The 26,957-nt window shown below is 39.9% G+C and overlaps 2 protein-coding genes across 5 annotated transcripts in view; one reads left to right on the top strand and one right to left on the bottom strand.

The window, feature by feature from the left end:
- Positions 1–243: 243 nt before the first annotated feature.
- ssr3 (signal sequence receptor, gamma) lies at positions 244–2,553 on the top strand. The gene is made up of 5 exons (XM_029517277.1): positions 244–450; positions 846–972; positions 1,319–1,417; positions 1,831–1,962; positions 2,273–2,553. Exons 1-5 carry the CDS (start codon positions 318–320, stop codon positions 2,337–2,339), a joined length of 558 nt encoding a protein of 185 aa, XP_029373137.1. The 5' UTR covers positions 244–317; the 3' UTR covers positions 2,340–2,553.
- A 1,706-nt stretch (positions 2,554–4,259) lies between these two features.
- kcnab1a (potassium voltage-gated channel subfamily A regulatory beta subunit 1a) overlaps positions 4,260–26,957 on the bottom strand; it is an 86,056-nt gene continuing 63,358 nt past the window's right edge. For 3 of the 4 annotated variants that reach the window (XM_029517136.1, XM_029517139.1, XM_029517137.1), the window contains exons 2-14: positions 25,028–25,071; positions 19,647–19,684; positions 15,844–15,923; positions 15,359–15,403; positions 14,047–14,091; positions 12,692–12,735; positions 12,485–12,571; positions 10,014–10,099; positions 8,057–8,177; positions 7,838–7,932; positions 7,149–7,269; positions 6,510–6,598; positions 4,260–6,283 (exon numbers count right to left, since the gene is read on the bottom strand). In XM_029517136.1, the coding sequence (XP_029372996.1) occupies positions 6,194–6,283; positions 6,510–6,598; positions 7,149–7,269; positions 7,838–7,932; positions 8,057–8,177; positions 10,014–10,099; positions 12,485–12,571; positions 12,692–12,735; positions 14,047–14,091; positions 15,359–15,403; positions 15,844–15,923; positions 19,647–19,684; positions 25,028–25,071 (985 nt within the window). In that variant the 3' untranslated portion in view covers positions 4,260–6,193. The remainder of the gene's footprint in view (positions 6,284–6,509; positions 6,599–7,148; positions 7,270–7,837; positions 7,933–8,056; positions 8,178–10,013; positions 10,100–12,484; positions 12,572–12,691; positions 12,736–14,046; positions 14,092–15,358; positions 15,404–15,843; positions 15,924–19,646; positions 19,685–25,027; positions 25,072–26,957) is intronic. The other variant, XM_029517138.1, reaches the window with a different exon arrangement.

Raw genomic sequence — 26,957 nt, 5'->3', positions numbered from 1 at the left:
AACTTCTACTGTGAAGAGGGGCTGTATTAAAATCAAGTGACTTGACTTGGACTGGGTGTTTTGGTGGTGGGTCATCTGAATCAGCAGCTGAATGAGGGCTGGAATGAAGTTGTGTTTCGGCCGCAGTGCATCCAGCGTCCTCTGGGGACGCGCGAGGCGTCCATTGTAATGTCTGAACCAAAGAAGAAGAAGAAAAAAGGCGAACGCTGACGTACTTCCGGGTTTATGCTGACGCGTCCCTCCTCTTCTCGTTCACCGACGTGTCAGTCTTCTTGTGTCCAGAGCAGAGCAGCATCCAGACCGGTCAGCCCGCAGCCATGCCCGCCAAAGGCAGCACCAAGCAGCAGTCGGAGGAAGACCTGCTCCTCCAGGACTTCAGCAGGAACCTGTCGGCCAAGTCCACCGCGCTGTTCTACGGCAACGCGCTCATAGTGTCCGCCATCCCCATCTGTGAGTACCGGAGCTTTAGCTTAGCTTAGCTTAGCTTAGCTTAATTTAGCAGCAGGCAGACCTGGGAAATGAGTGAAAAATCAGGTTGATAAAGGAAAAACAGAGTCAGTTTAGTCAGGAATCAAGAGAACAGAGGAAAAATTAGCAACACTACCGGACTAGAAAGTTTTTTTGTGATAAAAAGACCTTGGGTAGGTGTTGGGACAAGTTAAGGTAATAACTGATAGAAAGGCAGACCTGAACAAACTGACATTATGACGTCATTATCTAGTCTAGTTATCCAAAACAAGCTTGTTGGACAAAGAGAAGGTTAGAAGGCACCCTGCACAGTCACTGACTTAATGTTTAGTATGCTATGTGATAGGTATTGAATAAGTGTGGGTGACTGTCTCCAGGGCTCTTCTGGAGGATTTGGCACATGGACCTTGTCCAGTCTGCAGTGTTGTACACCGTCATGACTCTGGTCAGCACCTACCTGGTGGCCTTCGCCTACAAGAACGTCAAGTTTGTCCTCAAACACAAGTAAGTTTGAGAAGACACGGCAGGACTGTTTTCAGGATAATATATGCATTATAACAAACAGCAGCACAAAATTCTGCTGATTGGATTACTTCTGTGCTGTTAGACTGACCACTATGAACTGAAAAATGCAATCAATCAATCACTTTATTAATCCCGCTCTGGGTGATTCGTTTAAAATGAGAACATTTGAATCTTTTGGGCAACAAGGATAAAGAGATCGCTTTGTTTGCACAGCACCATTCACACCGTTCTCATATTAGTTGATGGCAAATTGACAAGTTACAGCTTCGCTTCCATATGCAAGAAAAATCTCACAGGCCCAACCCATTTTCTCCTCACACACCAGAGTTGCCCAGAAACGTGAAGATGCTGTTTCCAAGGAGGTAACCAGGAAGCTGTCTGAGGCCGACAATCGCAAGATGTCCCGCAAGGAGAAAGATGAGAGGTGACTGGCATGATCTGAAGAAGTCATAGCTGGAACTTCTAAATTTAACACTGATAAACTAATTGGGTTGTGTATTTTGAGTTGTAGTGTTTTGTGTATAAAGCTCAAATGTGACACTGATGCCGGGCTTCAGAGTCACACAGCTGCGGATTAGTTGCACATAGATCCTAGTGGCTAATGGTTAATCTGATGTAAATAACCGGTTGGTATAGCATAACAACAGACACTGCAGAGGTTAGCTGTTTCAACTCCTACTTAGGTCCTCTTGTGTGTTGTGTTGGACAGTGTGAACCAAATGACATTGCTTTGACAGTAATGAGACAAAATACCATGCTTTTGTGTGGACCACTGTCCTGAAACACTCTGAATTACAATGAAAGGGGCTGAAGTGGTCTCCTCTCTTGTCGGTTCAGGATCCTGTGGAAGAAGAATGAAGTTGCAGACTACGAGGCCACTACTTTCTCCATCTTCTACAACAACACTCTCTTCCTCGTTCTCGTCATCATCGCCTCCTTCTTCCTGCTTAAGAACTTCAACCCCACTGTGTATCCTTTCAGTCATGTGTCAGTCAGCTCAGAAAACACGTAAGATTGATTAAAGAGTCTTCTTCAGTGTCTCAGTTGGAGGCAACACAGTCAAAAATGGCTGTAGCAAGATGTTCTGGAGAAGAGTTGTATCATTGTTTTAATTCTGATGGCTAGGTCTCACTGTGTATGATCTTTGTGTTTCTAACGTCAGACTCGTACATGGTGACTCTCTTTAAATTGCAGTTACAACCCGTTTTGCTGAGACAATAGACTCAAACTTTTTGTATCAATTTGTCATCTGTTTTTACCTTAACTCACCTTTTTCCAGCAATTACATTCTCTCCATCAGTGCCTCCTCAGGACTCATTGCTCTGTTGTCGACTGGCTCCAAGTAAAGGAGGGAGGGAAAGGAAGGCCCACTGGGATGGGGTGGGTTTAATAAAGATATACAGGATATTGTTTTTTCACTTATGCAAGGAATTGGGTTTGAGGAAAGGGGACTGGGATATCACATTTCAAATTCATGAAATTCATGATCAAATGTCTGGGGAGTTTTTTCTCCAGGTGTGTTGTCTGTTTTTTAACAAATAAAGCAAGCAGTTAAACTTGTGCTCTGTGTTTTTAATAGCATGTTTAATGGTGTTGTTAAAGCCTAGCAGGTTTAACTGAACTAGTAGAGGCTGATGTTTCTGTTGGCAATACATTTATTTATAATCACACTGTAATAGACTATATACAGGAATTATTACACTGATGGTTTGCATGTCACCTTTCAACAAAAAAAAAATTTAAAATCATCCAAAAATGTACATGTTGGAGACAATGTTGATCTGCAGAATAGATGACATAGTTTACATCTTCAGAGTCGACTTTAGGGGGGATTTCATTACGAATAGGAAATATGACACATGGGACAAAGCGTATGAGACATATTGTAGGACTTATAAGTTATTAAGTAATAAGCTATTACTTCTACATTTGTTCAGATTGTGCCTTCCATCTGCTCCCCTGGGGTGTGAAACATGCTGACAGCACCCACCCCAGTGTCCTTTCTCTCGCAGTCAACACCGACAGACTTATGTGTTTCTCTAGTGAGTCCAGAGTTTGTTTGGTGGAAGCTGAATTTGGTAAAGATTCTGCCCTTTCCTGAAAACAAACTGATGTAGTTTGAAAGAGAAGATGCTGTTCCTCTAAGATCATTTTGGGAGCACAACCAAAACAAAGTCCACAATAGAGTGGAGCTGTAGGGCGGGACTGAGGAAACCAGGAGGTCAATTTCTCAAAAATGATCCTCAACAAAAACTGTGCTGAGAATCTCCAAATGAAGTAACACAAAACACACATTATCAATCTAACTACATAAGAGACGATAAGAATATTGCTCTACTTTCAGATTTTTGTCGGACAGTATCCGAACACCATGAAACAACACATAGTGAAAGACATCCCTGAAATTTTTCCTGTAGGAGGACTCAAGGCACTCGGTCAGTTGGAGAAGCGTCCACACACACTGACAGGCCGTGGTCCAACACGGTCACTGAATAATAACGATGGGCAACTTGTTGACTTCCACAAAAAAACTGAAACACCCCCAATAAATGTGATACTACACATTTAACAGATACCTGAAAGGTAAATATTAATAATTGGACTGGCCAATCATTTTGTTGGTGTGTAGAAAATATCGTTCTTATGTTGATAGCAGTTAGTAGAGTTGAAAGAATGTCAATAATAAATTTTTTAAGGCAAAAAATGTATGTTCTGGATGTTTTATTTGTTATATGGTCAGACATTTGTATTACCATGGTGATCAGTGTTGGTAAGGCCATCCACATTAATTATTGTCACTGGAAGATTATTCATTATCCAAGGCCAGAGTTTGTGTAACCGTGTTTTTGGCAAAAACCAGAAATTTGTAACATATTGAAATTTGATTAAAATCTGTAGGGTGTTTTGTCCTACAAGTCAACAACTGTGCACCGAGGACAATACGGTGATTCAGCTGGAGCCAGGCCAACATTTCTGTTGATCTCTGTGATGGCTTGTTTTCCAAATTAAAAAGAGCAAGAGCAACAATTCACGAAGGAAACAACCATGAAGTGTGATAGCTGAGCAACCTGGTCAGAGGTAGTGCTTCAAGGTCAAGTCAGTACACAACGCTTAATCTCATTATTTGTTTATCATAATAGTAGAAGCTTATTCCTTGAATAATGCTGTTTTTAATGCAGATCTAATAATCTGACCTCACTATGGAAAATGAAAATAAATGGACCCTTATTTGTGACAAATAAACTGGTGAAAAATGCTTCACAAGACAGTCAGAGATGGATGAGATGAAAATTAGATTCAAACACTGCAGAAAAGCAACAAAATAACATTTTCTATTTACATCTTATTTATATATTAGCAATACAGTACAGTGACGTCCTCATATGCAAGAGAGACTTGTTCAAGGTTTTACTTATGTTACAAGGGTGCATTAACATTTTATGTACATTTAACATCCTCAGACAAAAACAATATCTCAAAATAAATTTCATATCAACTACTCTAGAATAAATACTTTAGTCTTTTCCACATCCCAAGTTCCTTTTCCTATATGTCACATTGCACCAATAACAAGCTGTTTTCACAGTTATAACTGTGACCTCCAGGAGGTTACTGTAGTCATCCGTTTATTATATAGACTGATAATATGCTAGGTTCATATCTGTGAAGTTCACTGAGGCAATCAACGATGCAGTTTCATTTCACAGACAATAATGAGGAAGAGTCTTTAAAGACCGCAAACGCTCAGAGAGAATTAGTCAGCTCTGTTTTCTGAAAAGTGTTAGTTCCCCTGTCCATGATAAAGGGGCAGAGGAGCATTTCCTGCTAAAGACCACATGAGCGCGACATGCTTCATCCCACTGACTTTTGTTCCACCATCCTCTGCTTCACAAGGGCTCACGGACAGTAAACAAGCGTGAAGTTTACTCAGTCGAACTTCTTTTTGCCGTTTAGGTGAAGTTGTTTATGTGCTTTTTACAGAAGAGAAGCAAACGATAACAGGAGAAACATGCATCTGTTGGTTAATATGCTCAGGATTTGCAGCCTATAGTGTCTACTGACTACAACTCTGTACTAAACTCAATACAGGACTGTATACATTTGATATTTGTTTAAAAGCAGCTAATTCAAGCTAACAGGGAACTAGTTTGTTGAGACCTCATTCATAAAGCTCTTTTTTAATGAGCAGGTTACATCTCAAAATATTTCATCCCATGATAATAATTTTGTTTTCTGCACTGCATAGCAATTAAATAAAAGCACTGACTGACAGAGTCACTGGGGGCATTCATGCAACTGAAGCTTCTTCATGTCCCCTTTCCTGAGGTACCTCTACATTACAAGTCTACAGAGCTGCTTTGATGCATCTGTCCATGGAACAGTTTATTCTCACAAATAAAATATGTTCAATGTGAATTTCCTGTTCAAATTAAATAACTTGTAGGTAGTATTCTGGGCAAAAGAGAGGAAGGCTCGAGACTCGATGGGCCTGAGTCATCAACTCAGCTGGGACGATGTCAGTGTGGGAAACTTAATAAGTAATGGAGCTGTCTCACTTACCAACTGCTATTGAGATGCCCTTGAGCAAGGCACTTTACTATTCCTATAGCTTTTCCTGTGTTCATCCCTCAACTGTAAGTGAAGTGTTAAGTTGGATAACTCTAAAAATGAGGAGCTGTAGCTGGATACCTCATACTCTACGTTTAGATAAAATACTGATCTCATCACATTTAGAAATGAAGCTCCTGGATGGGGTAGTACTGAGGTTTGAGTGCTGTGAGTGATGTTGGCATGGCACTGGATCTTAAAATGTTGGCTTGACTAAGCTCTGCATAGTAATATCTGAATAGGCCAGTGCTGAACAAGAGAACACGTTGCGAAGGTGGCACAAAGTTTTGATTTACTTGAATGGATTAAGTTGCAGTTGAGGATGCAAAAAGCTGAATTTGATAAGCGTTTCTTGGCTGAGCTGGGCTGCACCTGAGATGAACCTGGGGAGCTGATCTGAGCAGGACAAGTCTCAAACAGAGACACAATGCTGGGTTTAGCAAAGCTGTCTGTTCCAGGCTGAGATGGGCTGGAGCTGAGTTGGGGTCCAAGGAGAGAACCAAGGACTTTTAACATTGCATGGTGGTTCCATTGTAGCAGTATGGTTAAATAAGTAGGTACAGCTGACCTCTCGTTGGTCTGCCAGTCTGGTCTAAGAGCGGTAGTCCTTCTTACTGTACGGTCTGTTGCCCAGGATGTGATCGATTTCAGACACCACATGAGAGGTCATCTTGGGGAGGACCTGGTCAAAAGAGAGAGCAAAACTCAATATCCCTGGAGGTAAAGAAAGAAGTCAGACCCACAAGGGGATTTAAGGAAAAAAGACAAGAACAGATATTAAGATTCAGATATAGACGGGGCTGGTTTTTGATCCAGCAATCAATACAACTGGAGAATAGCGGAGGATGGAGTTGAGGAAGCACAGGTAAAAACAGAAAAGTGTGATATGCATCTCTGCATGTTCCCACCTGTATTGCCCCGAGGTTCTCGGTGAGTTGTTCAGGGTTGGATGTTCCCAGAAGGACTGAGCTCACTCCTTCATTTCTTAGGCACCACGCTGGAAAGGAACAGAGCATGATATAAACACAGTGCCCACTTGATGGCACACTGTTGCTGTAGGCTTAGGCTAAGAACAATACTGAGCCTCTAGCTTTGTCCTCTACTTGCTCTTTCTGATTGCGCATAACAATTTATCAAAAAGTACATTTGGAAGGACAAATCCAAGGCTTTTATTTGTGAATTAATTTACCACACATGGTACCATTACATCACCATGAGCCAATTCTCACCGGTTTCTTCTCAATGCACATATATGTATATCCTTCTTCCAAGGAGTTAAATTATTTTATCAGTGCATGGTAATTCAGTTGGAAGCACAAACAGATATGAAAAGTATTGTTGTGTGTCAGCTCAAAGGTAGAGGAGACATAAAATCCAGGAGACAAATTATAGGCACATACACGAACATTATTTAGATGATGATGTGAATTTGGTCATGCTTTTAAAAAGTGCTCCTGTCTGAAAGCAATTATGGTATCAAAAGCCCACCTCAAGGCTACTTCCACAATATTTATCATAAGAAAATGCGGTGAGCAGAGACGTCTTACCCACAGCCAGTTGAGGCAGAGTGCAGCCCAGCTTTTCTGCGATGTGGTTCAGCTCTTTCAGCTTGGCCTGCTGCTTCCTTCCATCCTCGCTCACTATTTTCTCCTTTAGCCACTGATATGACTGGAGAGGGAATCAGAGACAGATGTGAGAGAAACTGCGAAAATAGGACAAAGCGCATTCATGTATAATTAGGGGCCATGGACATGGCAGGAAGGGAACTGAAAAGAGGAGAAGCCAGGAGGTTGAGGCTGCAAGTGCTGATAAACCGTGAGCACTCCAGACATGTTACATTATGTCAAATTACCAACTGCACAAACAGAAAATTAGCTAGGGCTCTGCGGCTCTTACTTCATTTGGTAATTTATTTGAAGACAAAATATCAAGTACACAGGAAAACTGGTTGTGATGGATCAAAGGAACATTGAAAGTTGGATTTTAGATTAAATCTGTTACATAAAACCTCATTGTGTGGTTTTTTGTAATTTAAACATGTTTCTGAATTAGGTGATGAGTTGCTGCCAGGTATACCTTTAAAGTCACACAGAAGTCAGTGCAACTTTTATTCATGGTGCACGAAGAATCTGTGTTGGCAACTTCAGGGTCTGGTCCCAGCCCCTGGACTCGTTTGTCAACAATGACTGCACAAATTGAAATTGATTCAACAATTAAATCAAGCAAACTTGCCTACCTTCATTGAGGCCCTGGAGGACTCAGGAATGCCATTTTCATATTTTCCTGTGATAATACCACACGCCAGCGGTGACCATGTCATCGCCCCAACTCCTGTCACCATGGAGATTGAACGGACCACAGTTAGGTCAAAGGAGGAGGTGTGAAAAAATGTGTAAGAAAGGTGTGAGGAAAAGACAGACACACACACACACACACAGACAGACACACATAATACCTATTTTGTGATAAAGTTCAGGCAGCTGCACTTCTACTTTCTCCCTCTGGAAGAGATGATACTCTGCCTGCTCACAGATTGGAGGGATCAAATTAAACTGTCTCGCCACAGAGTACGCCTCCTAGATTAAATAAAAAGGGCAAAAGAAAAAGGTAGTGAAATTGGATCTCACTGTAACATTATAACCCGATTCTTGTTTTCCATCTTTGAACCTGAAACATGAATGATGTTAGTGCTTTTGAGTAGTTTTCTCGGGAATCACGGGACAAATCATGCTCAAATTTTAACTATCGTCAGAACTACTGACAGTCCTGCAGCATCGGCGTTTTGTGCTTATGGTCTTTGTCCTGTTGGAAAATGAAGCTTTCCTTAAAGTCCAATCTGTTTCCATGTCAGTGCTACTAAAAAACACCCAAATGCTGTCACCACCATCATGCTTTAGTGTTGGTTTTAGGTAGGTGATGAGCCATGCCTTTGTGCTCTGGACACAATGCCAAGAACTGATGCAAAATTAAATCTTGATTTGACCAAAGCAGGGAATCATGTTCGCAATCTGAGAGTCCTTTAGGTGCACTTTTTCCAGAGTTCTCACAAAATCTCTGTGGTAGCTCTTCAAACAGTAGGTGCTTCCTGGAAAATAATGGCATTTGCTCACTGGTGAAGGTAGGAAGGATAATGTGGGCACAAGAGAAGGTTTCCCTTCTGTTTCCCACAGGAATGAGTCAAAAAAATTCAAATACATATATCACAGAAAATTACCAAATCAATATGATATATCACAACTCTCTCAGGAGAGTTTTGCAGAGCATTGCATTTCCTGATATACTCTGTTATCTGAATTTCCATGTGTCCTCTAAGGTCACATACAAGAGGAGACACACAGATATCCCACCGTGGAACATGTCAGGAAGCAAGCGGAAGAGATGAGTAGTGGGAGGCACAGTCTATCTATAATCTATAATAATGTGAGCATAATGAAGCTGCCATGGCTTTACTTACAAATGACCAGTTTCCTTTGCAAGTTATGCAGCCCGTGACCTGTGCCTTTAGTCTGTACAGCGTGTGTGTGAAAACTGTACTGCTGCCTGATCATGTACACCGAAAGGCTGTGTTTACATCCCTGCTCCCCTTCATTATCTATCTAAATTACAAGGCTTTCATCTGGGTTTGTGTTCTACAAATATATCCGCTCACATCATCACAAAGAGAAGATGTCATGACATCGTGCTCTGCTCAGAAGCTGGGGTGATGAAGCAAGCAGACAGATGAGGGAGTTAAGGAATGGGTGTTAGGTCCTTGAATGTCACTTATTGTATGTGTTGGTTTTTGCTGTGGCTTCATGCTTCCTCTATACATTCATTAATGATGCAAGGATTGAATGAGGTAACTAGCTTTTGACAGAAAGCCACCATGCCTTAGTTGGAACACTTCTTTAACACTTTTTTTTCCCCATTTCTCTCCCATTTCTTCTATATTTCTCTCTCTCACTACTGTAAGAGAAGAACTGTAACCAAGACCAACACCAAATAAACAGCTAAAAGTGTTGTATATGTATAGACATCAGGCCTACTTTTCCTAATTAGCGGTTTTTTGACAGTTTATTCCAAGACTCAGTCCATAATAGACAAATCAAAGGTTTTCCTGCTGTCTCCTACAAAGCAAAGAAGCTAGCTCCTGTCATTTTAGTCAGTGGAATATGAAATGCAATGTGCTAAAACAGCATGAAAGTTTCCCCAGAAACCTTGAATTAATTTCAGCCCTGGCAGCACGGGTGGTTGAGTGGTTAAGTGGTTAGCGCGTATCCCACGTTACCACAGCATCCTGGGTTCCCCTCCCTTCTCTCTTGTACGGTTCAACTCTTACTTTTATTAATCAGCTGAAAATGATTTCTCATCTTTGAATATTTTAATGCTTTACTTTTCATAGTGGTCCTAACTTCGACAGAGCACTTCCTTACCATGATTTCCATGGCCGTCCACCGAGAGGTCCCCCAGTACATTGCCATGCCTTGGTTGATCACATAGGTCATGGCCCGAACGATCTCTGGAAACATATCAACACAAGTCCACATCACATTAGTCAGTTTGAGCAACACTGAAAACTGTTGATGCTTGTGGAAAGAAGCGGAATTATTTATCTTGAAATTGTGCTACAACCCCATTCAGCTTTGTTCACCAATTAAACAAAAACATCAACCTGAGACCTGTCAAGATTCCTTCGACAACTCAGCTGAGTCTTTTACTAAAGTAAGAGACAAAAGATTCAAGATTTATCTCAAACCTGTTATTTATTCAGCAGAGTTCAAAAGTTTAAGTAGCTCTGTAAAGTTCTTAAATTTTGAGAGTGGACATGTAAGAGACCTTTTGGATGTTTTCCCAAATGTATCCACAATTTTGTTAAACCATCCGCAAAATATCAAATGTCAACAAAGAGTACCAGACACAACACTGTAGAAAAACCCAGCTTCACAATAAATTGTTGAAATGCTGCGGAGGCCTCCCGAGTTCTCCCTTACCTGCTGACACCTCTTTGCCTGTCCCAAAAAACTCCCATGGACAAATTAACAAGCTCTAATGATAAAGCCCCTCTGATCACATTCAAGTTACTGCATTTTTAATGATGCAATTAACTTCAACACTTCTGACTGCGGGAGCCAACTGGAGTCAGGGCCAAAACTCAGATTAGGACTGTCATTAGAGTTATCCATCATCACCCTGTGCTCACTCCAATTATACTGCAATCGTTCACTGTGGAAGGACGCCTATATTTTACACTGCATGATGGAAGGTTGGGTTCAAGGAAATGAGAAGAGGAAGAAAAAGAAGAAAAAAAAAATGAATGTAGCAGAGTCAGAATGTAGAAAAGCTCAGGCACGTATAATCAAGAGACTTGTGAATGTAGGTTTTCAAATATCCCTTCCGTTTGGTAAGTGATAATTAACAACTCGAAACACAGATGTCTTACTAAATACCATCCTGCCAAAGGAAATAAAACAGTATTAAGACAAGTAAGCTATTCAGTCTCTCCTCTGTCTGTTGTTACTCCACTTCTCCATCCCTCGTCCTGCCCTCCTGCCACCCAGCCTGCTGTGTTTCTGGCAACAAGCTGCACCCACATTTAAAAGCAGCTTGCCTCAATTTCTTGGCATTATAATGAGAAAGAAAGAGAGAGACACAAAGAGTGCAAAACAAGTTTGGGGGGGGCAACAAATCTAATAACTCAAGGAATTAATGAGGAAAGGAACATCTGTAGCAAAAAAGTAAGCCGAGAAATCTCTGGGGTGAGAGACGAGAAGAGTTGAATCCAGGCGTTTATTTTTCTGCAATATAAGATGACTATATCTTATATTGCAGAAAAAGACTATACCATCTTATGACAGAGCTTGGTTTGTGTGGTTACTCTTAAATAATGCTTGGTAATATAAATAATAAAGTTAGAATTAAGAGCCGCTGACGATATCAGTCACATTAATCAAAAGCAAAACCTAAGAGTTAACTTTGTTAAACTTAAAAAGCTTAACTGAAGAAGAGTAACAACACACAGCAAAATAAGAGACATTGTTCTAACTGTCCTGAACCCATATTAATCATTCATTCAGCTTCAACCGCTTATCCGTTTCCAGGTTGTGGGGATGCTGGAGCCGATTCCAGCTCAGGTTGGGCGAGGGCAGGGTACACCCTGGAGAGGGTACCTAAACCTAACCCATCACAGGGCCAACACACAGAGACAGACAGAGACCAACAACCACTACACTGACACTCAGACCTACGGACAATTTACAGTCACCAGTTAACCCGAACATGATGTCTTTGGACGGTGGGAGGAAACCCATGCAGGCATGAGAACATGCAAACTCCGCACAGAAAGGCCCCAGGCCGGGAATCAAACCCACGACCAATGGCCCGAACCAATATGCCGCCATGCTGAACCCATATTATTAATGCTGACTCATTCATTAAAGGGGAAAGCTAACTAATTGGCTAAACAGAGAAAACTGTTAATTGATAATGACTAATGAAAAAATAATACAATAAAACAAACAAAACAACTGATTATTAATAACCTCCCTTTACTCTGTTACTAAGTAACCAGACGACCTGACAGCTCATCACTAAATGTTCTGAAATATCAGTTTCAGGTTACAATGTTCTGCGAATTTATTATCATGTTATCTCTCGGGAACATGGTTAGATGCTAGTCAGTGAATTTCACCTCAACTACTCCTCGCTGATGTCTCCGAACACTCCGGACAACAAATCAATCCAATCAATCTATCAGTGACAAACATGCAGAAATATGCTTCACTCAGAGAGAGCACTGTGAGAAATAAGGAAACGCATTGCTCTACTTCAACACACACAAAAAAAGCACAATAGCATTGCTCTGTATCATTAACAACAACTGATTTAACAGTCACTGCTGACTCACCCTCCATGGGAGTGTTACTGTCAGGCCGGTTGGCAAAAACTACGTCCACATACTCCAATTGCATCCTTTGTAGGGAGCCTTTCAGTCCTGGGAAACATAAAGGGGTTGAGATGAAAGAAAGTTACTTAACTGACACAATGAAAAGCAAAAAGTCTAAAGTCTTTTTTTCACGTTGTGTGTAGATGTCACTATGTTCGCTTGCCTTACCTTCAATAATGTGTTTCCTTGACAGCCCTCTTTCCGTCTCTGCTCTAATGGGAGAAAACAGAAACCAGTGATGTAAATCCATTTCTTCATTTGTGACTGCACAACTTCATTAAGTTTGTAGTTCACTTTCACATCTTGAAACATTAAAAGTAAAAAGTAAAAAAAAAAAAAAGTCACATTCACAGATCTTACACGATGCATGATCTCAACTTCTGGTACTTGATTGATAAGAATACTGAGAGAATTTTTTACTTTGGACCTCAGAGATGAAAAAAATGAAATGTGCATACCAGGCAATTTTATATAAATAGGGTGGCGTGCTTTGAGCTGTTCGGGATCATTTGAACTCCAGAGATGGAAGACTGAATCTCCTTTACAGGAACAAATGAATACTCAGGAAAAGAGAGAGAGAATAACATCATCCTTATCACTAAACCCAGGTGGAAAGTCTCTGCCAAGGAGCCTGACAGCCTTTCAGTGTGTGTATGTGCTTTTTAAAGCTGATTTTTTTTTTATCCCAGCCTTCTCCCTCTTGCCTGGTACTACATGCAGCAGGATGCTGCTTAGAGGGAAATGGCCATGAAAACTGCTAAAATAAACACACACACACACACACACACAAAAACAACCAACTGCTCAAAAACAAGAGACTAATCATCTGACTGTGGCACTAAGTCAACTAAAGCTAGGGATTCAATCTGTCCGTTTAGGGAGCAGAGGTGATTGGAAATCAGTTTCACCTGCTTTGGGGTAAATGAATGTGACAATAATGCAATTAGGAGGAAAGAGCAGGACATCCCCCACAAAGCCAGTGGTTCTGCATGTGGTGCCACAGTTCTCTCCTTATTTTTCTCTCGTGTCTTACTGGTGGCATGAGACACTTCCTGCTGCCCAAATAGGATGACACATCCATATGTGTGTGTGTGTGTCTCCCAGCACAGAACATGAGGGACATACCCAGAGACTGGCTGACTTGGCAGGGCTGTATAAAGACCCAGTTACAGGACCAGGGCCTGCTCCTTTGTATGAGAAGGAACAGTAGAACTGCCAGAGCCCTAAAAAATTACCTCAAGCAAGCTACTGGTGTGAATGTTCCCTTTAGACATTTGTGTGAAATTTGAAATTGTGTTATGGTTATCTGGTAAATTTGTGTTGTATTTCTATTTGTGCAATTGCCGTGCCCTTTCAACACCACAATATAATTAATGCATCGTTGAGTTCAGATGAATGTTAGAAAATGACAAACAACCAAAAAATGATGTCTCCAGCAGCAACTGTTAAAAAAAAAAAAAAAAAACACACTAAATGAAAGCTGTTGGAAATGAAAACTAAAGATTATGAAGTTTCTTACTTACTTTCCTCCCCAGTAGAGTTTAGTTGTAATAACCAAACTGGATCGCCTGTGAGAGTGCAGAGAGAATCAGAAACACACAAATATGTAGTGGTTCAGAGGATTTTAATTTTTAAAAAAAGAGTTCAAATTCATCACATCTTTCCTTGTTACCAGAACTGACCCCTGCTTCCTCTGCTAAGTTGTCCATTTGGTAATACACATTCAGTCATTCATATCTGTGACAGATGTGCATTGATTTCCAGTCTGTTTCAGTTTAATTAGGTGACACTGCTGCACTAATCAGTGCCATATCACATCCTGTCATTAGTTGCAGAGTTGCAAATATTTGTTAAAGCTCAAAGTGTGTAAAGTCGCCTCAGTGTGATCATTTAAATACATGATATTTTTTATGTTTATTCAGAATAGAGTTATGTGTCACATTATTCTCAAAAATTTCCAAAGAAATCTGAACTCCTGGTGGAAAAATGGATCATCATTCATTAATCCAGTCTGTTATTTCCTCCTCTTAAGAGATTTTTTCTCTGCTAACTCATGTCAGCATGAAACACCTGCTGGTGTAATGTAGTCCGCTCAGTACAAGACACTAAGCTGCATAATGATGGAGATGGCGAGAGTTACAGCTGACTGTTCCCACATTTAAGCCGTTTCATGCTGATAAATCAGAGACTGGCTGCATCAGTTACTTCCTATTATTGTCGCTTCATTTCATCTTAGATTAAAGGTTATCCTTCAAACTTGGAAATTACACAATTCATCTTCTAGCCTAATAAGCATTACAGGTCGTGATCCCTTCCAGATATTTTATATGATCTCTATAAAGAGAACTTTTCACTTTTGAATTTGCTTTCATGTTACTGGATCTCTCCTCCCAGTTTTCCAGAGTTCATCAATAATACAAAATGGAGCATATTTAAATTACCCCATGAAGGGAATATTTGAAATTTGTGGAAAGTGAACTTGCCCATGGGCAGACTTTTTTATGCTGTTACTATTTCATGCTGTGCTACAGTGATGCAATGTGTCTGGCCTTTGTATGTATTTGTGTGCAGAAATACATAAATATGTGCAAATAAGTGATGCAGATTGAATGAAATAATCAAATTGGTGCATATTCTTCACTTCCAGATCAAACAGGTGTCCTCTGTCTCTTCTAACACATGCATTTGAGAATACAATGAAAGCAAAAAAAAAAAAAAAAAACCACAGGTCTCATGCACACTTCTTTCATTGCTGCTTTCCATAGATTGTGCACACATCGTCACTCTCTCACACAGCATTGATGAAGCAATCATACACATTAATGTTATCATTACCTCCAGCACTTTTTCTTGATGATGTTTCCGAGAATGACTTCAGCCCTGAGGGACACCATAAATGAGGTGGCATTATTAAAGTGTTATTAAACATCCTTCCCAAGATCAACCCTGCAATTCATTCTCGTTAAAGGAAATAAGCCAGAGTGCATTAAAAAGATAAGAGGTTGGTGACAAACTTCACTGAAAGCATTTATTAAAACTTATATTAACAAATACTGCTTTTTCTAGAGATTCCTGTATATTTTTGAGTGATTTGGGGTTTTCACTATGAAAACGCAGTGTAATTATAACCATAAGCTGTATGTTTATGGAGCTAGTTATATTCCATACGTATAAAACCTTCAGGCTAAAAATGAATGATGAGGAGAAAAAAAAAACCTTCCTGGGATAAGAGTGGAGCCAAGTGTCACAGTAAGACATGAATAGGTTGTTATGAGCTCAAATGAGCTGCAAACAAACTGAGTGGGTTGTATGACACCCACCTGCCGCCTGCATAGACCTCAGCTGTGTCAAACAGGTTCATTCCACTCTCATATGCAATGGTCATTAACTGTTCTGCAACCTGGCAAGATGTCACACACACACACACACACACACACATAGGAAACAGAAAGGTCATTGCACAGATTTCTGGTTAATTTCTTCTTGGCCTGAGCTGAAAAATGAAGCAGCAATTAGAGAAATGTAACATCCTGGCATACCAACAGTATAAATATTAATGTGTTTACCAAATTATATAAAAAAAAAGGTGGCACACCATCAAAGCATGAAGCTTCATACTTTATTAAAATATCAGTGTTGGTGCATTTCAGCTGGAGGCCTTACTCAGGGCATGACAATCGTTCAAGGAAATCATAAGATAAGCAAAACACAACTCAGGACAACAGATACAAAAGACCACAACCACATAAAAATACCAAGTCTCAGATTACAAGAGACCCAGGGCTGTTGTAGTGTTTAAGTGAGCCTCAAGTTTGTGTTTTGTTGTTGTTGTTTTGAAATGCTACACATCACCAATGTAGTGCACTATACTGCTTGCTGAACTCTCACTATTTCTATCAGATTAGATTATTATGTGGGATGCAGCACAAGTACAGAGCTGATATTTGGCATCATGACTCTGATCTTCTCTCAAGGATATACACCAAAGTCAGCACAGCACAGACTGGGGAGTGAGGATAATAATCTTTACCCTGGAGGAACAAAGCTCTCACTGATGGGGGATGGAGATGTGGCTTATGAAATGCTGTATGAGTAGCAGTGCAGAAGGCCTGTCAGTGCCAGGGCACAAAGTGTGTGTGAGAACTCCAAATATTTCTACCATGAAAATGTTCACTTCTACAGTACGGTACACCCCTGTAAAGGATGTATTAGATAGTATGCACTGCAGCAAGCAATGTAATGTATGATATGTCTGAAAATGCTGCAGCAGAGCTCTCACATTGGAAACTTGAAATAACAAGCAGAAGCAGAGCTGGTGCGGTTTTTAATGTGAGTCTGCTGATGCTCTGGATTCCCACTGTAATTATGTGTGATAATCCATTTGACTCCCAGACATAAAGAAGCATCAGCTCATTCTTCTGTAGTTCATAGGTGCTAATGCTTTATATAAGTGTGTGTTTGTGTGGCGTATGTGCGAATTTTTTACATAACTTCTCAGTCATTGGAGCCATAAATCATAAGACTGGGATCCAATTTCCCCTTGTTGAGTTTTATTACATGGATTTAAAATTTCCCTGTGGGGGACAGAAGGGCATTCTTGTGTCAGGCTCCATGTCCTGGACTGCCGTTTAGGTAAACAGAGCAGAATGAAACCATAGAGTAAGATAATGGAGACGAGGGGGGAAAAAAAAAAACATGGTCGGTTCAGGACAGCAAGTTTGTCTCAGATGAGAAACAAAGTCTGTGACTACTGATGGTGATTTCCAATAAAGTGAGAGAAGAAAGAAAACTTTTTTCCCCCTCTCCCCCAGAGGTAGGAGAATAGATATAGGGCAGAGAAAAGTGCTGAGTGGATGAGATAAATGAAATGAAATGTAGTGAGAATTGAAGAAAAGCATGGTGGGTAATAAACTGCTGCAGATGGGGCAGGGAAGAGGCTGCAGATAGAGAAAGAGGAGCAGGGATGGATTTCTATCTGACTGAGTGAGTGACTGAGCAAACTCCAGTTAACGCTTCTCCACAATGAGTCTCATAAAACACCAAACAGTCAGTCACTGTCAACGAGGGCTCATGCTGACATTCACAAGGTCGGTGAGTTTGTGTTGGTGACAGCAAATCACGGCTTACTCAGATTTTTGCCTACCACTGACTTCTGGCCATTTTAGATGAACTGAAAGTGACTGATGGCCCTCAAACAGTGAGATGGGGTGTTTTTTAAAGAGTATAAAAATCAACAATCTGTCTGTATCACACAAACAGATACACATGCCCCTCTACCCTTACCTACAGAAAAAAAAACACTGGGCCTCTGTAAAAATGCCTGCATGGTTATGCTTCAAGCTTCTCTCTTTGTGCTTTTTTTCTTTGTCTTGTTTTGATCCTGAGGCACAAAGGATGCAGGAGAAGTGGATTTCCATGCGTGGAACAGGCATATTGAGAAAAAACAGTGTTTGTCTCTCTCTTATAACCCCAGAATCAAGGGCATAGTAGCCTCCCACATGCTGCCCACACAACCTTGAGTTGATTTCAAGACTGTGCTGCCCCCCCCCCGTTCACAACATCAAGTACTGAGAAGAGACACGTCATGATTAGTTGATTCACTTTTGGCCTTTTTGAATGAGTAAGCAACATAATCACTTACATAACTTACCAACCATCACTCTGGTGAACTGTCTGTCTGGAAAACTGTAGCTTCTAAGTGAAACAAACTTTGCATTTAACATACCTCATTAGTTTATACACTGTTAAAGGAACCTTTATTAAATATGACTGCTTTATAGCCTCCTGGGTAATATGAATATAGCAATTGGTGATAACGAATAACTTCTCTATGAGACATGGCTTCTTGTAAATTATATTAAATCACTAAGGGTAATTGGAACCTGTGCCACCCTTACAGAGATTTTATAAATTAACTGTGGTTGAGTGCCAGAGTTGTTGGGCATTTCCTAATGAAGACAGGGACAGTGAACTCTGTTTAGGACATGCAGTATATTTAGATTGCATTTGATAACAATGACATTGAACAAGAGGCATTTCAGAGCAGCAGAGGACTTTTTGACTGAGCGAGGGCAGCCCTGTTGCTGTTGTGGAATCAAATCCAGCAGGATGCATCAAACTCCATTTTCTGGTTATTGTCAGTAGTAGGGAGGGGTGTCTCTGGTGAGAGCCTGAACATTTTCTTCAAAAAACTGTATCAACGAAACAATATTTGAACCACACCTTCTGTGAGGCACATCAGCCCAAACCAGTACTTCCCAAGTGAATCTCAGGCACGCTAAAGCAGAGCAGTTTGGTGGAGTGCAGCGCTCAAGGGGCACCAGTGACATTGAAATGGGGGCCTTTCAGAATAATGGAGACAGGAGGGCTCCTAAGATTTGTACTATCTTAGTTGATGGCACTGAGGCCTAAGGTAAGAAAAATAATACCGTTACATAAGCTTAGTGTTTCTGTGTCCCCTGCAGTGAGCTCTGTTCCCATCTCCCTAAGTGTCACTCTAAGTGTGTGCATATGTGTGTGTGGTGACCAAGAGCATGTTAGAATTCCTCAGTACAAGTATAAAAATGGGACACACATGAGCACGTGTTGACCCTCAGTCTGTCCTTTTTCTCTCCTATGAAGCATACAGTTTGAATAAGTGAAACCATCTGAATCCTCATAAAGTGTTCATGAAAGCTGTGACTTTCAGAAAAAATGTAATTCCATTAATTAAAATTAAATAAGTAAACAAGTGAATCGGGAAAGCTATAAAAATGGTATGATGATGGTATCATCATCAACTATGATGCAACTCAGATGTGCCGGCACCACGCCAACAGTGCTTTGGTTCATATGCATCTTAATAATGACCCACTGTTGAAGGTACATCACATGAGGAGTGGCAGTTGTGTGCTGCTACGTTAAACTGCACTTTTTCCTTCGATGTGGCTGTGTTTGGGCTCATCACAAATGAAAACACAATCCATGTTACTTTAAAGATCATCTTGATACACAGCCGGTTGTTTCCACATCAAACAATACATGGCATGTGTTGTATGTTTATATTCAACCCAATATACAACACAATATGAAGTGCCCATTAACATTAACTGAACAGGCAAAATATGTTGAAATTGTTTCATACCTCATCTGTTATCTGTCCTCCAAATGTCACCCATGTACCTGGAGGGAAGAGAGAGAGAAGACAGATATTTCAGCTTTGGAAGCATGCTATCCCATCAGTCGCTTCTGTCAGTGTCTCTTTGTGTGTGTTTGACATCCCGTGGTAAATGCTACTAATCCCGGGACGTGAAACCAGTTGAGGGAGACTGACAAGTTCCCAGGAGAGAAGTCTGCCCTGTTCGAGGCAGCAGCTCAATATTGAAGGATCACCTTGTGTGAGTGTCTTTTGGGGCTTCCTGTCTTCACTGGTGACTGTTTGTATTTGTTTTACACTTTTGCATATTTGGAGGACTTTGTGTCTTCTTTGTGTCACTATATGCCTGTCTCTGAATGTGTGGATAATGAGTCTGCATATGCGTACATCTGGCTACATGCTGCTGATTGCCCTGCAAACACTGCTGATAAGCCAGACAAAAGCCAAAGCCAACCTTAGCAGAGGAGACACTAAATCCTCGACACTTGTCCCCACTGAATTATGCATGTAGCTTTGTTGTTGCAGAGAATGCTTCCCATTTAGATTATGCCAAAACCATTTTAGATATCCAAAACTATCCTGCTCTGCCAGGCAGATAGTTAGAGTAGAGAGAGAGGTGGGGTGATGTTTAGCATTTTTACATCAAAAAATTTCAGGTGAAAACCTCAAACTGCTGCATGGCTTAACGTGCATACTGGGAGCAGCTAGAAATTCAGCCCAATTTCTTACCAAATAAAGCAACAATGTTACTCCTAACTCTCTTCATCCCTTGACTCAGCTGAGATACCTCAGAGATAACAGACAATGGACAGACAAATAACATCTGCTCATTTCAAACCGGATGTAAGAATACAGTAGAGCTAATTAATTTCTATTTTGTCATACGATCAGCTCCATCAGGGTTCAACTTACAAATGACTACCTCTAAATTGGATGTGTTGGTGGAGAATCATCAAATCAAATCAAAATCTAATTTATTTATATATTACCCAATCATAACAAAGTTGCATCAAGGCACTTTACACATAAAGCAGGTTGAGAGCAAACTCTTAATGGATTTTTTTGAAGAGAAACAGCATATCCTTCCATGAACATGAAATACACACTATGTTTTACGGTCAACCACTGTGCTTTCCCGTAGGCATTAAACATACTGCCCGGATATTTAATACCTATAGCAAACTTATGGCGAATTTAAGACAATTTAAGGCTTAATTACCCGGATTTTAATTTGAACTAAATGAACGAATGACTTGAAAGAAGATTTGTTTGTTTTACTGAACGAGATTAAAAGACCTGAGTCAGTAAAAAGATCTGTTGGTGGCACTGTTGTGTGCACATGCTGTATAACCTGAACAAGGTTGTGCAATCTGTGAATATGTGTGATAGATGGACCAGAGTCCACTGCAGATTTCAAAGAATGAGGTTCAAGTGCAAGGCAGATAGAAAGCAGATGAGAGGTAAAAAAGTGTAGCAGAAGTAGACGATGAAATACTATCTTGTCCTGCTCTGTCTCTCGTCTACAAAATTGTGTGCAGAGGTCCATTCTCTTTAGTACACAGCAGAATTGCAGGATTTTCTGGGAGAGCCATTTCAAGGATTCATCAATTTTTTGTGGCACTTCAATGCAGTAAGCAGTCAGGAAAATATATGGATCTGAACAGAAAGTGCCACGAGTGAGAGGACGAGAAGAAAAGAAGTTATTGCCTCAGACAGATAATGATGACCATGAACCTCTGCATCCACTTCTGTTTTGTCAGCCAATTAAATTGGGTTTACACGTACAAACACACACACACGCACACACACTCAGCCAATTAGGATTGCTGGAGCCCTGACAGTGGAACCACTGCAGACCTCCCTGGAGTCACACTGTAAGCTGTTTGCAGTGAATAAGGGGGTAGTGAATTAACTGCAGGAGAGGGCTACATGTGCTGAGAGGCTATGATGACTTCACTCAACACTTTCACACTCCATTCCTCTGGTTTGGATGGTTTACATGTTGTAAACATAGAGCACTGTTGCAGAGTATGGGGTGTTTTCAGATGCATCTAAATTCAACTGATGTTACATTATGCTTGGCTTAAATAAGGAGCGATTTTTTATTGTTGGTAGAATAAAAATGACTGATATTGAACAGGTTGTGGGAATTGACTCTATGAATTCGTCTCTCTGTGCCAAAAGCTAAAAATGTCAGCATGAAAATGCCACCGATTTATGACTGAAGAGAAGGAGCAATATTTATTTTAAAATTCTGTTACTGCACAAGGCCGCCATCAGTTCAATCAACATAATTTAAAAAATCCCAAAAACAAATATATTCTCATTTAAATACTTATTTTAGATTATCTTTCTGTTGTCTATGTCTCCTGTCATCACAAGCGAGCGTGTGGGTGTGTGACCTTCTTGGTCTTGGTTCAGCACAGGTGGAAACGCTATCCTTTGTAGTTTAACTAAATAGCAAGCTGCTTGTACCAGCAGCTGGGACCTGTGAGAACAAGACAAGCCGAAAGAAAAATCATTAGGAATAGCGAAGATCAGAGTTGGGAGAAAAGACCTAACAAAAGGTGAGGTTGAGAGCCAATGGTGTCCACATGCAATCACAATTTTACACTAAAATGAGCAATGAGTTGGATTCACAGAGAGAAAAATACAGACTTCCTTTTTAAATCCTTCTTCTCCCCCATCAGCTCTTTTTCCATCCTGCACTCTGTCTGTGGGATGGTAATGACAAGTGTTTAATGTTAATTCATCCAAACAAATACTCTCCTATGTTATTAATGCTAAGTTAAATATAGATAAGTAATATCCTCACATATTGCAGTCCATCAAATTTATTTAAAGAAAGTTCTTGCATGTTGCACAAAACATGCTTTATCACCCCAAGCAGTCAAGCAGTGGGATTATTGACAGGAGCTTCAACTATCTTTATATTCACAATGCAAAAAGTCATTACATGTCCTCTGAGCAGCCACACTTCTTCAGGGCGGACTAGACACTACAGTGACCCACAATTGCAAAATGATACCTGAAAAGCATCCTATAACTAAAGAAACCAAAAAGGATTTAAGACTAAATTTAGAATTACTGGCCCTTTCCACAAAATGTATATTGTTTTACATCACTATGTTACAAATTGTCCAGTAGAGGTAGCCAATAGCCAGTGTCCAGCCAAGGACAAGTGACAAGTGTTGTTTCATAACGTTTGGATAATTCCTGCAAAACTCTGACACTAACCTGGTTTTTAGTTTGCCAACTTTGTTTCAAAATTTTAAAAGCAGCCTTAGGTCTGAGGTCAATGAAGAGGCAAACTGAATGGCACAGTAATATCTTCAGATTTTTCTTTTCATAAACAGCAGCAACAATGTAAATGTTTTGATGTAAAAACTGTTATGGATAAAAAGCTGCATAAACCCTTGGATTAGTTTCTGTTGGAATCTAGTCGGCTCAGACATTGTACGAGCTGCTTTGTGTGAAGTGTGGGAACAGGCGGTGAGAAAAAAAAGTTAATTTCCAAGTAAATTAGGTCTTCAAATGATTAAACCATTATGTAAATGAAGCCGCTGCTGGTGAGAGAGTGTTTCTCTGGGGGCATCATCATGCATCTGCAGATTGGCTCTTTAAAGAGTGCGACTCCTGTGACAGTTTCATCTCCTCCCAGCTGTAGATCACGCAAACCAACAGTGAATGAAAACATATGAAGCAATCTCACTTTAACTTGACTGAATGCAGTGTTTTCACTGTGAGTCTGCACTTTATCCTTTGCATTATTTCTACAGGTTAAAACAGATGAACCACATTTAGCTTCCTGGTCAAAGCCCTCTCGCTCCCCCTGCAGGTGCCATGCCCACCCAGGGCACAGCGGCAGGCAGCTGGCATTATGCTGACCTTTTCTGAACCGTGCAACTCAGCCAGTGTGAGTCAGATATGTCCATCTACCATGAAGCGCCCAGGGCAGCAGCCCCAGAGGATGCCTGGGAGCCAGATATTACACCCTGGAAAAGAAAGTTCTGCAGCAAAAGGTCATTTTGGATGTAATCTACTGTACCACTGAAACCACAGAAAATCATTTTGGCTCAAATGACATTGTCCCCTTTATTCAACAAGCTTTTTAGTATCCCAATGCTCTGTGATCATGTATTAAAGCTTTAATCAAACCATAACAACTTCAACACCACTCATACTATAACATGCGCAGTAGAACAATGAGTTCAGGAAAAGATGGAAAGAATTTTTGCATGCTGCTGAACATCATAAAGCAGTGCATGAAAGTATGAATATGAGGTAAAAATAATAAGTCAGCAAACAAGAGAGATTCTTCCTCTTTTTAAAACTTGTCTCTCATATCCCTCACCCACATTTTCAGGAAAAAGAAAAACATTCTGCAATAAATAATATTGATATTGGCCATATTTTTCATAAAAAAAGCAGTAAATGTAAAATTCTGTTTAACTCTGCACATACAGTACCTTTTTTACAAAATAAACAACTAAAGGCAAAAATATGTTTTTCAACCCTCTTCTCTGCAGCAATATTCAGGGTCAAACATCTAGAATTGGACTGATGAATATATATATGGATGAATATATATATAAATATGAATAACATGTATAAATTAACTATGAATTTAATTGTGTGTACAGTTAAATATACAATATATATTAGTAGGCTCTCTGGCCTGCGCACAAAGTGAAGGGGTCTGAAAACATGGCAAAACAAATTTCTTTAGGAAACAATTACTTGGGGGTGTTACTCCTGTTGTATAAAGACCATGATGGCTTCAAAGCTACAATCAACCACGCAAGAAAACCGGCAAATGGCTTATTTAGTTTTTTTTTTTTGCTTTTTGTGAGGTCATCTTGTCAGGCCATCACATTATTGCCCAAAATAACATTTGAATAATTTGCTGCAAAATATCTCAGAGCATGTGCTATTTTTTTTTTTTTAATCCTAAAACGTTTACTGACTTGCATGTTTGTGTAACTTGTCGATATGCACCCGGCTTGTACTATTTTTTTATTTGTCCAAATGTGTTTGTGTGTCATGCCCAGCAAGTACCCAGTAATAGAGCCAGGGAACATTGGGCTAATATTTTTTTGTGGACACAAAGTCCTCTGTTGTTTGAGAGCTCTTCAAGCTGGCAGAAATAGGTATCCTGGCTATAGTGTGTGTGTGTATTGACGCTAAGTTGTGGGTGGGTTTGAGTCTCTTTTTACAGCAACCCACAGTGATGTGGCCCTACAAATTCACACACAGGGCTATTGTAAATGTTTGTGCAACTATTTCAGGCAATGAAGCAAAGTGGATAAATAGTATAGTGAGAAATAGGAAGAAATGCAATTCCAAGATCAAATAGAATGTCTACTCACCCAATCCTAAGCAAGATACTCTGAGTCCCGACTTCCCCAGATTCCTATAAAAGTAAAATAAAAATTAATTAGGAAAATTACAGCCTTGGGCAATTTATAACCAACTATGGGAAACGCCTTCTTTAAAAAGAAGATCAATAGTTAATAGAAAACTTCCAACATTTCATATTCTCTGGAGAACACTAATAGCACACTGATCCTGACTGAACCATGTTTGTTTGTCATTACTTGTTTACATCTTTTGGTTACATGTAGACACTATTAAAACGATAAGAAACATACACATCAAAATCAGCTTAAATCCTGTTGAAAGATTTATTTCAATGGACATTTTAGTCTTAGTACATGAAAGATTGTTTATATATACAGCTTGACATCAAGTAGAAAGACAAGTGAATAACAAATTTCAAATTTACAAGAGGATAGATTCGGCATTCCATCTGATATGATCATATGACAGCTTGACAGCTCTTCTGTCTGCCTGATTTTTCCAAGACCAGAAATTGAATTTTATGTTCCAGCTCCCGGCAGACGTCACAATATTGTCAACCTACCACCATGTGGAAAGGGGACTGTGTAGTTTGTGCAGGTAATGCAAATAGTAGAACAAAGACAAAACCTATGAAAGAACAAATGAATGAAAGGAGAGGATGGAGAGGGGAAGTATTTGTGTGTGCTATAGATATTTAATGCATCTGATTAGCTTGTAGACTCATTAACTAGATCACTAACTTCTGTATGCATGCAGTAATAAGCATGCCCTTCTATTGCTGTCTTTGCAACCTCACTAACCAACTAAATTAAGGACATTCTGACTATAGCATATGTAGTGGCCTAAACTGTTGCCACTTCTCCAAGTTTAGCTAAAGAATGAACATATTTAGAATTATGACTATAAATAATATTTCACTATTCCATTACATGTCATTTTAACCTGCACAACAACTTGTTAAAAACGCCTTTTAAACATTAGCAAAACTTTGATCACCTGATTGAATGCCTCACTCACTCAAAGTTCCTGTTCTTCTACCAACAACAACAACAACAACAAAGCAGACAGACTATGTGCCCTTTTATGCTCTTGTAAGTGTGTTTGCGATAAAAAAAGAATCTCCCCTAACCAATAAAATATCCAATGAATAACTTGGACAAAGCACTCTTGAAAAGTAACTTTTGCAAAAAACTGTAAAAAGAGCTTATTAAGATTTGTTTACGCCACTTATGTTTTCCTAAATGTAGGATTTTCTGATATGGAATGTGTGTGTTTGATTTCATAATATAAATTAGTTTTTTTTTTCTTTTTTCTTTTTTCTGGGCAACTCTCCAGCCCCTGCAGTGACCAATGAGAAGGTTTAAAAGAACAGTAAATAACAGCGAATTAAAGCAATGTGACATAGTCAATAAAAGATATAGTGATTATAAATAGGATATTAAGATACTTATCAGAGTCCAAATGTTAAGGTCTACCTACTGTATGAGCAATCTTATGGAAATAGATCATGGAGATTAGAACTGCTGAGTCGGCCGGTGGATGCCCCCATCAGTAATTAATGCCGCTGTTTCCTGGCCACTATGCTGAATGATGATAACACAAATGCACTGTATTGTAGGTCTAAAAAAAAGACTTGACTGGAGTCAAAGCAGAGCAGAGACAGATCAATTAACAGGGCAAAAAAGGCAGTATGGCAAGAAAACAATCGATTTAGACTGAGCAGTGTTGTTGAGTTATTTTTGTGGCAAGATACACTTTGTATCCACTAAATGTACATTACATTACATTAAAATGTAACTTCTTAGTGCTGGTGCAAACTCATGTGACTCCACTGCTTTCTGTGTGAGCTGAAGGAGCATGTGAAAGAAATCTTTTTGGGGAGCTGGGCATTTCTAACTGAATTTAATTTCTTTTGCTCACTGTAATTTTTCTTCTCCC

This window comes from Echeneis naucrates, chromosome 13 (assembly GCF_900963305.1).
Source record: "Echeneis naucrates chromosome 13, fEcheNa1.1, whole genome shotgun sequence".
NCBI classification, from domain to species: domain Eukaryota; kingdom Metazoa; phylum Chordata; class Actinopteri; order Carangiformes; family Echeneidae; genus Echeneis; species Echeneis naucrates.
This window is presented reverse-complemented; position numbering and strand designations above follow the sequence as displayed.

Coding starts and splice junctions, on each gene's coding strand:
- ssr3 (XM_029517277.1), top strand. CDS start 318: ATGCCCGCCAAAGGCAGCACCAAGCAGCAGTCGGAGGAAGACCTGCTC. Junction 973..1,318: donor AAGTTTGTCCTCAAACACAA/GTAAGTTTGAGA, acceptor CTCACACACCAG/AGTTGCCCAGAAACGTGAAG. Junction 1,963..2,272: donor AAGAACTTCAACCCCACTGT/GTATCCTTTCAG, acceptor ACCTTTTTCCAG/CAATTACATTCTCTCCATCA.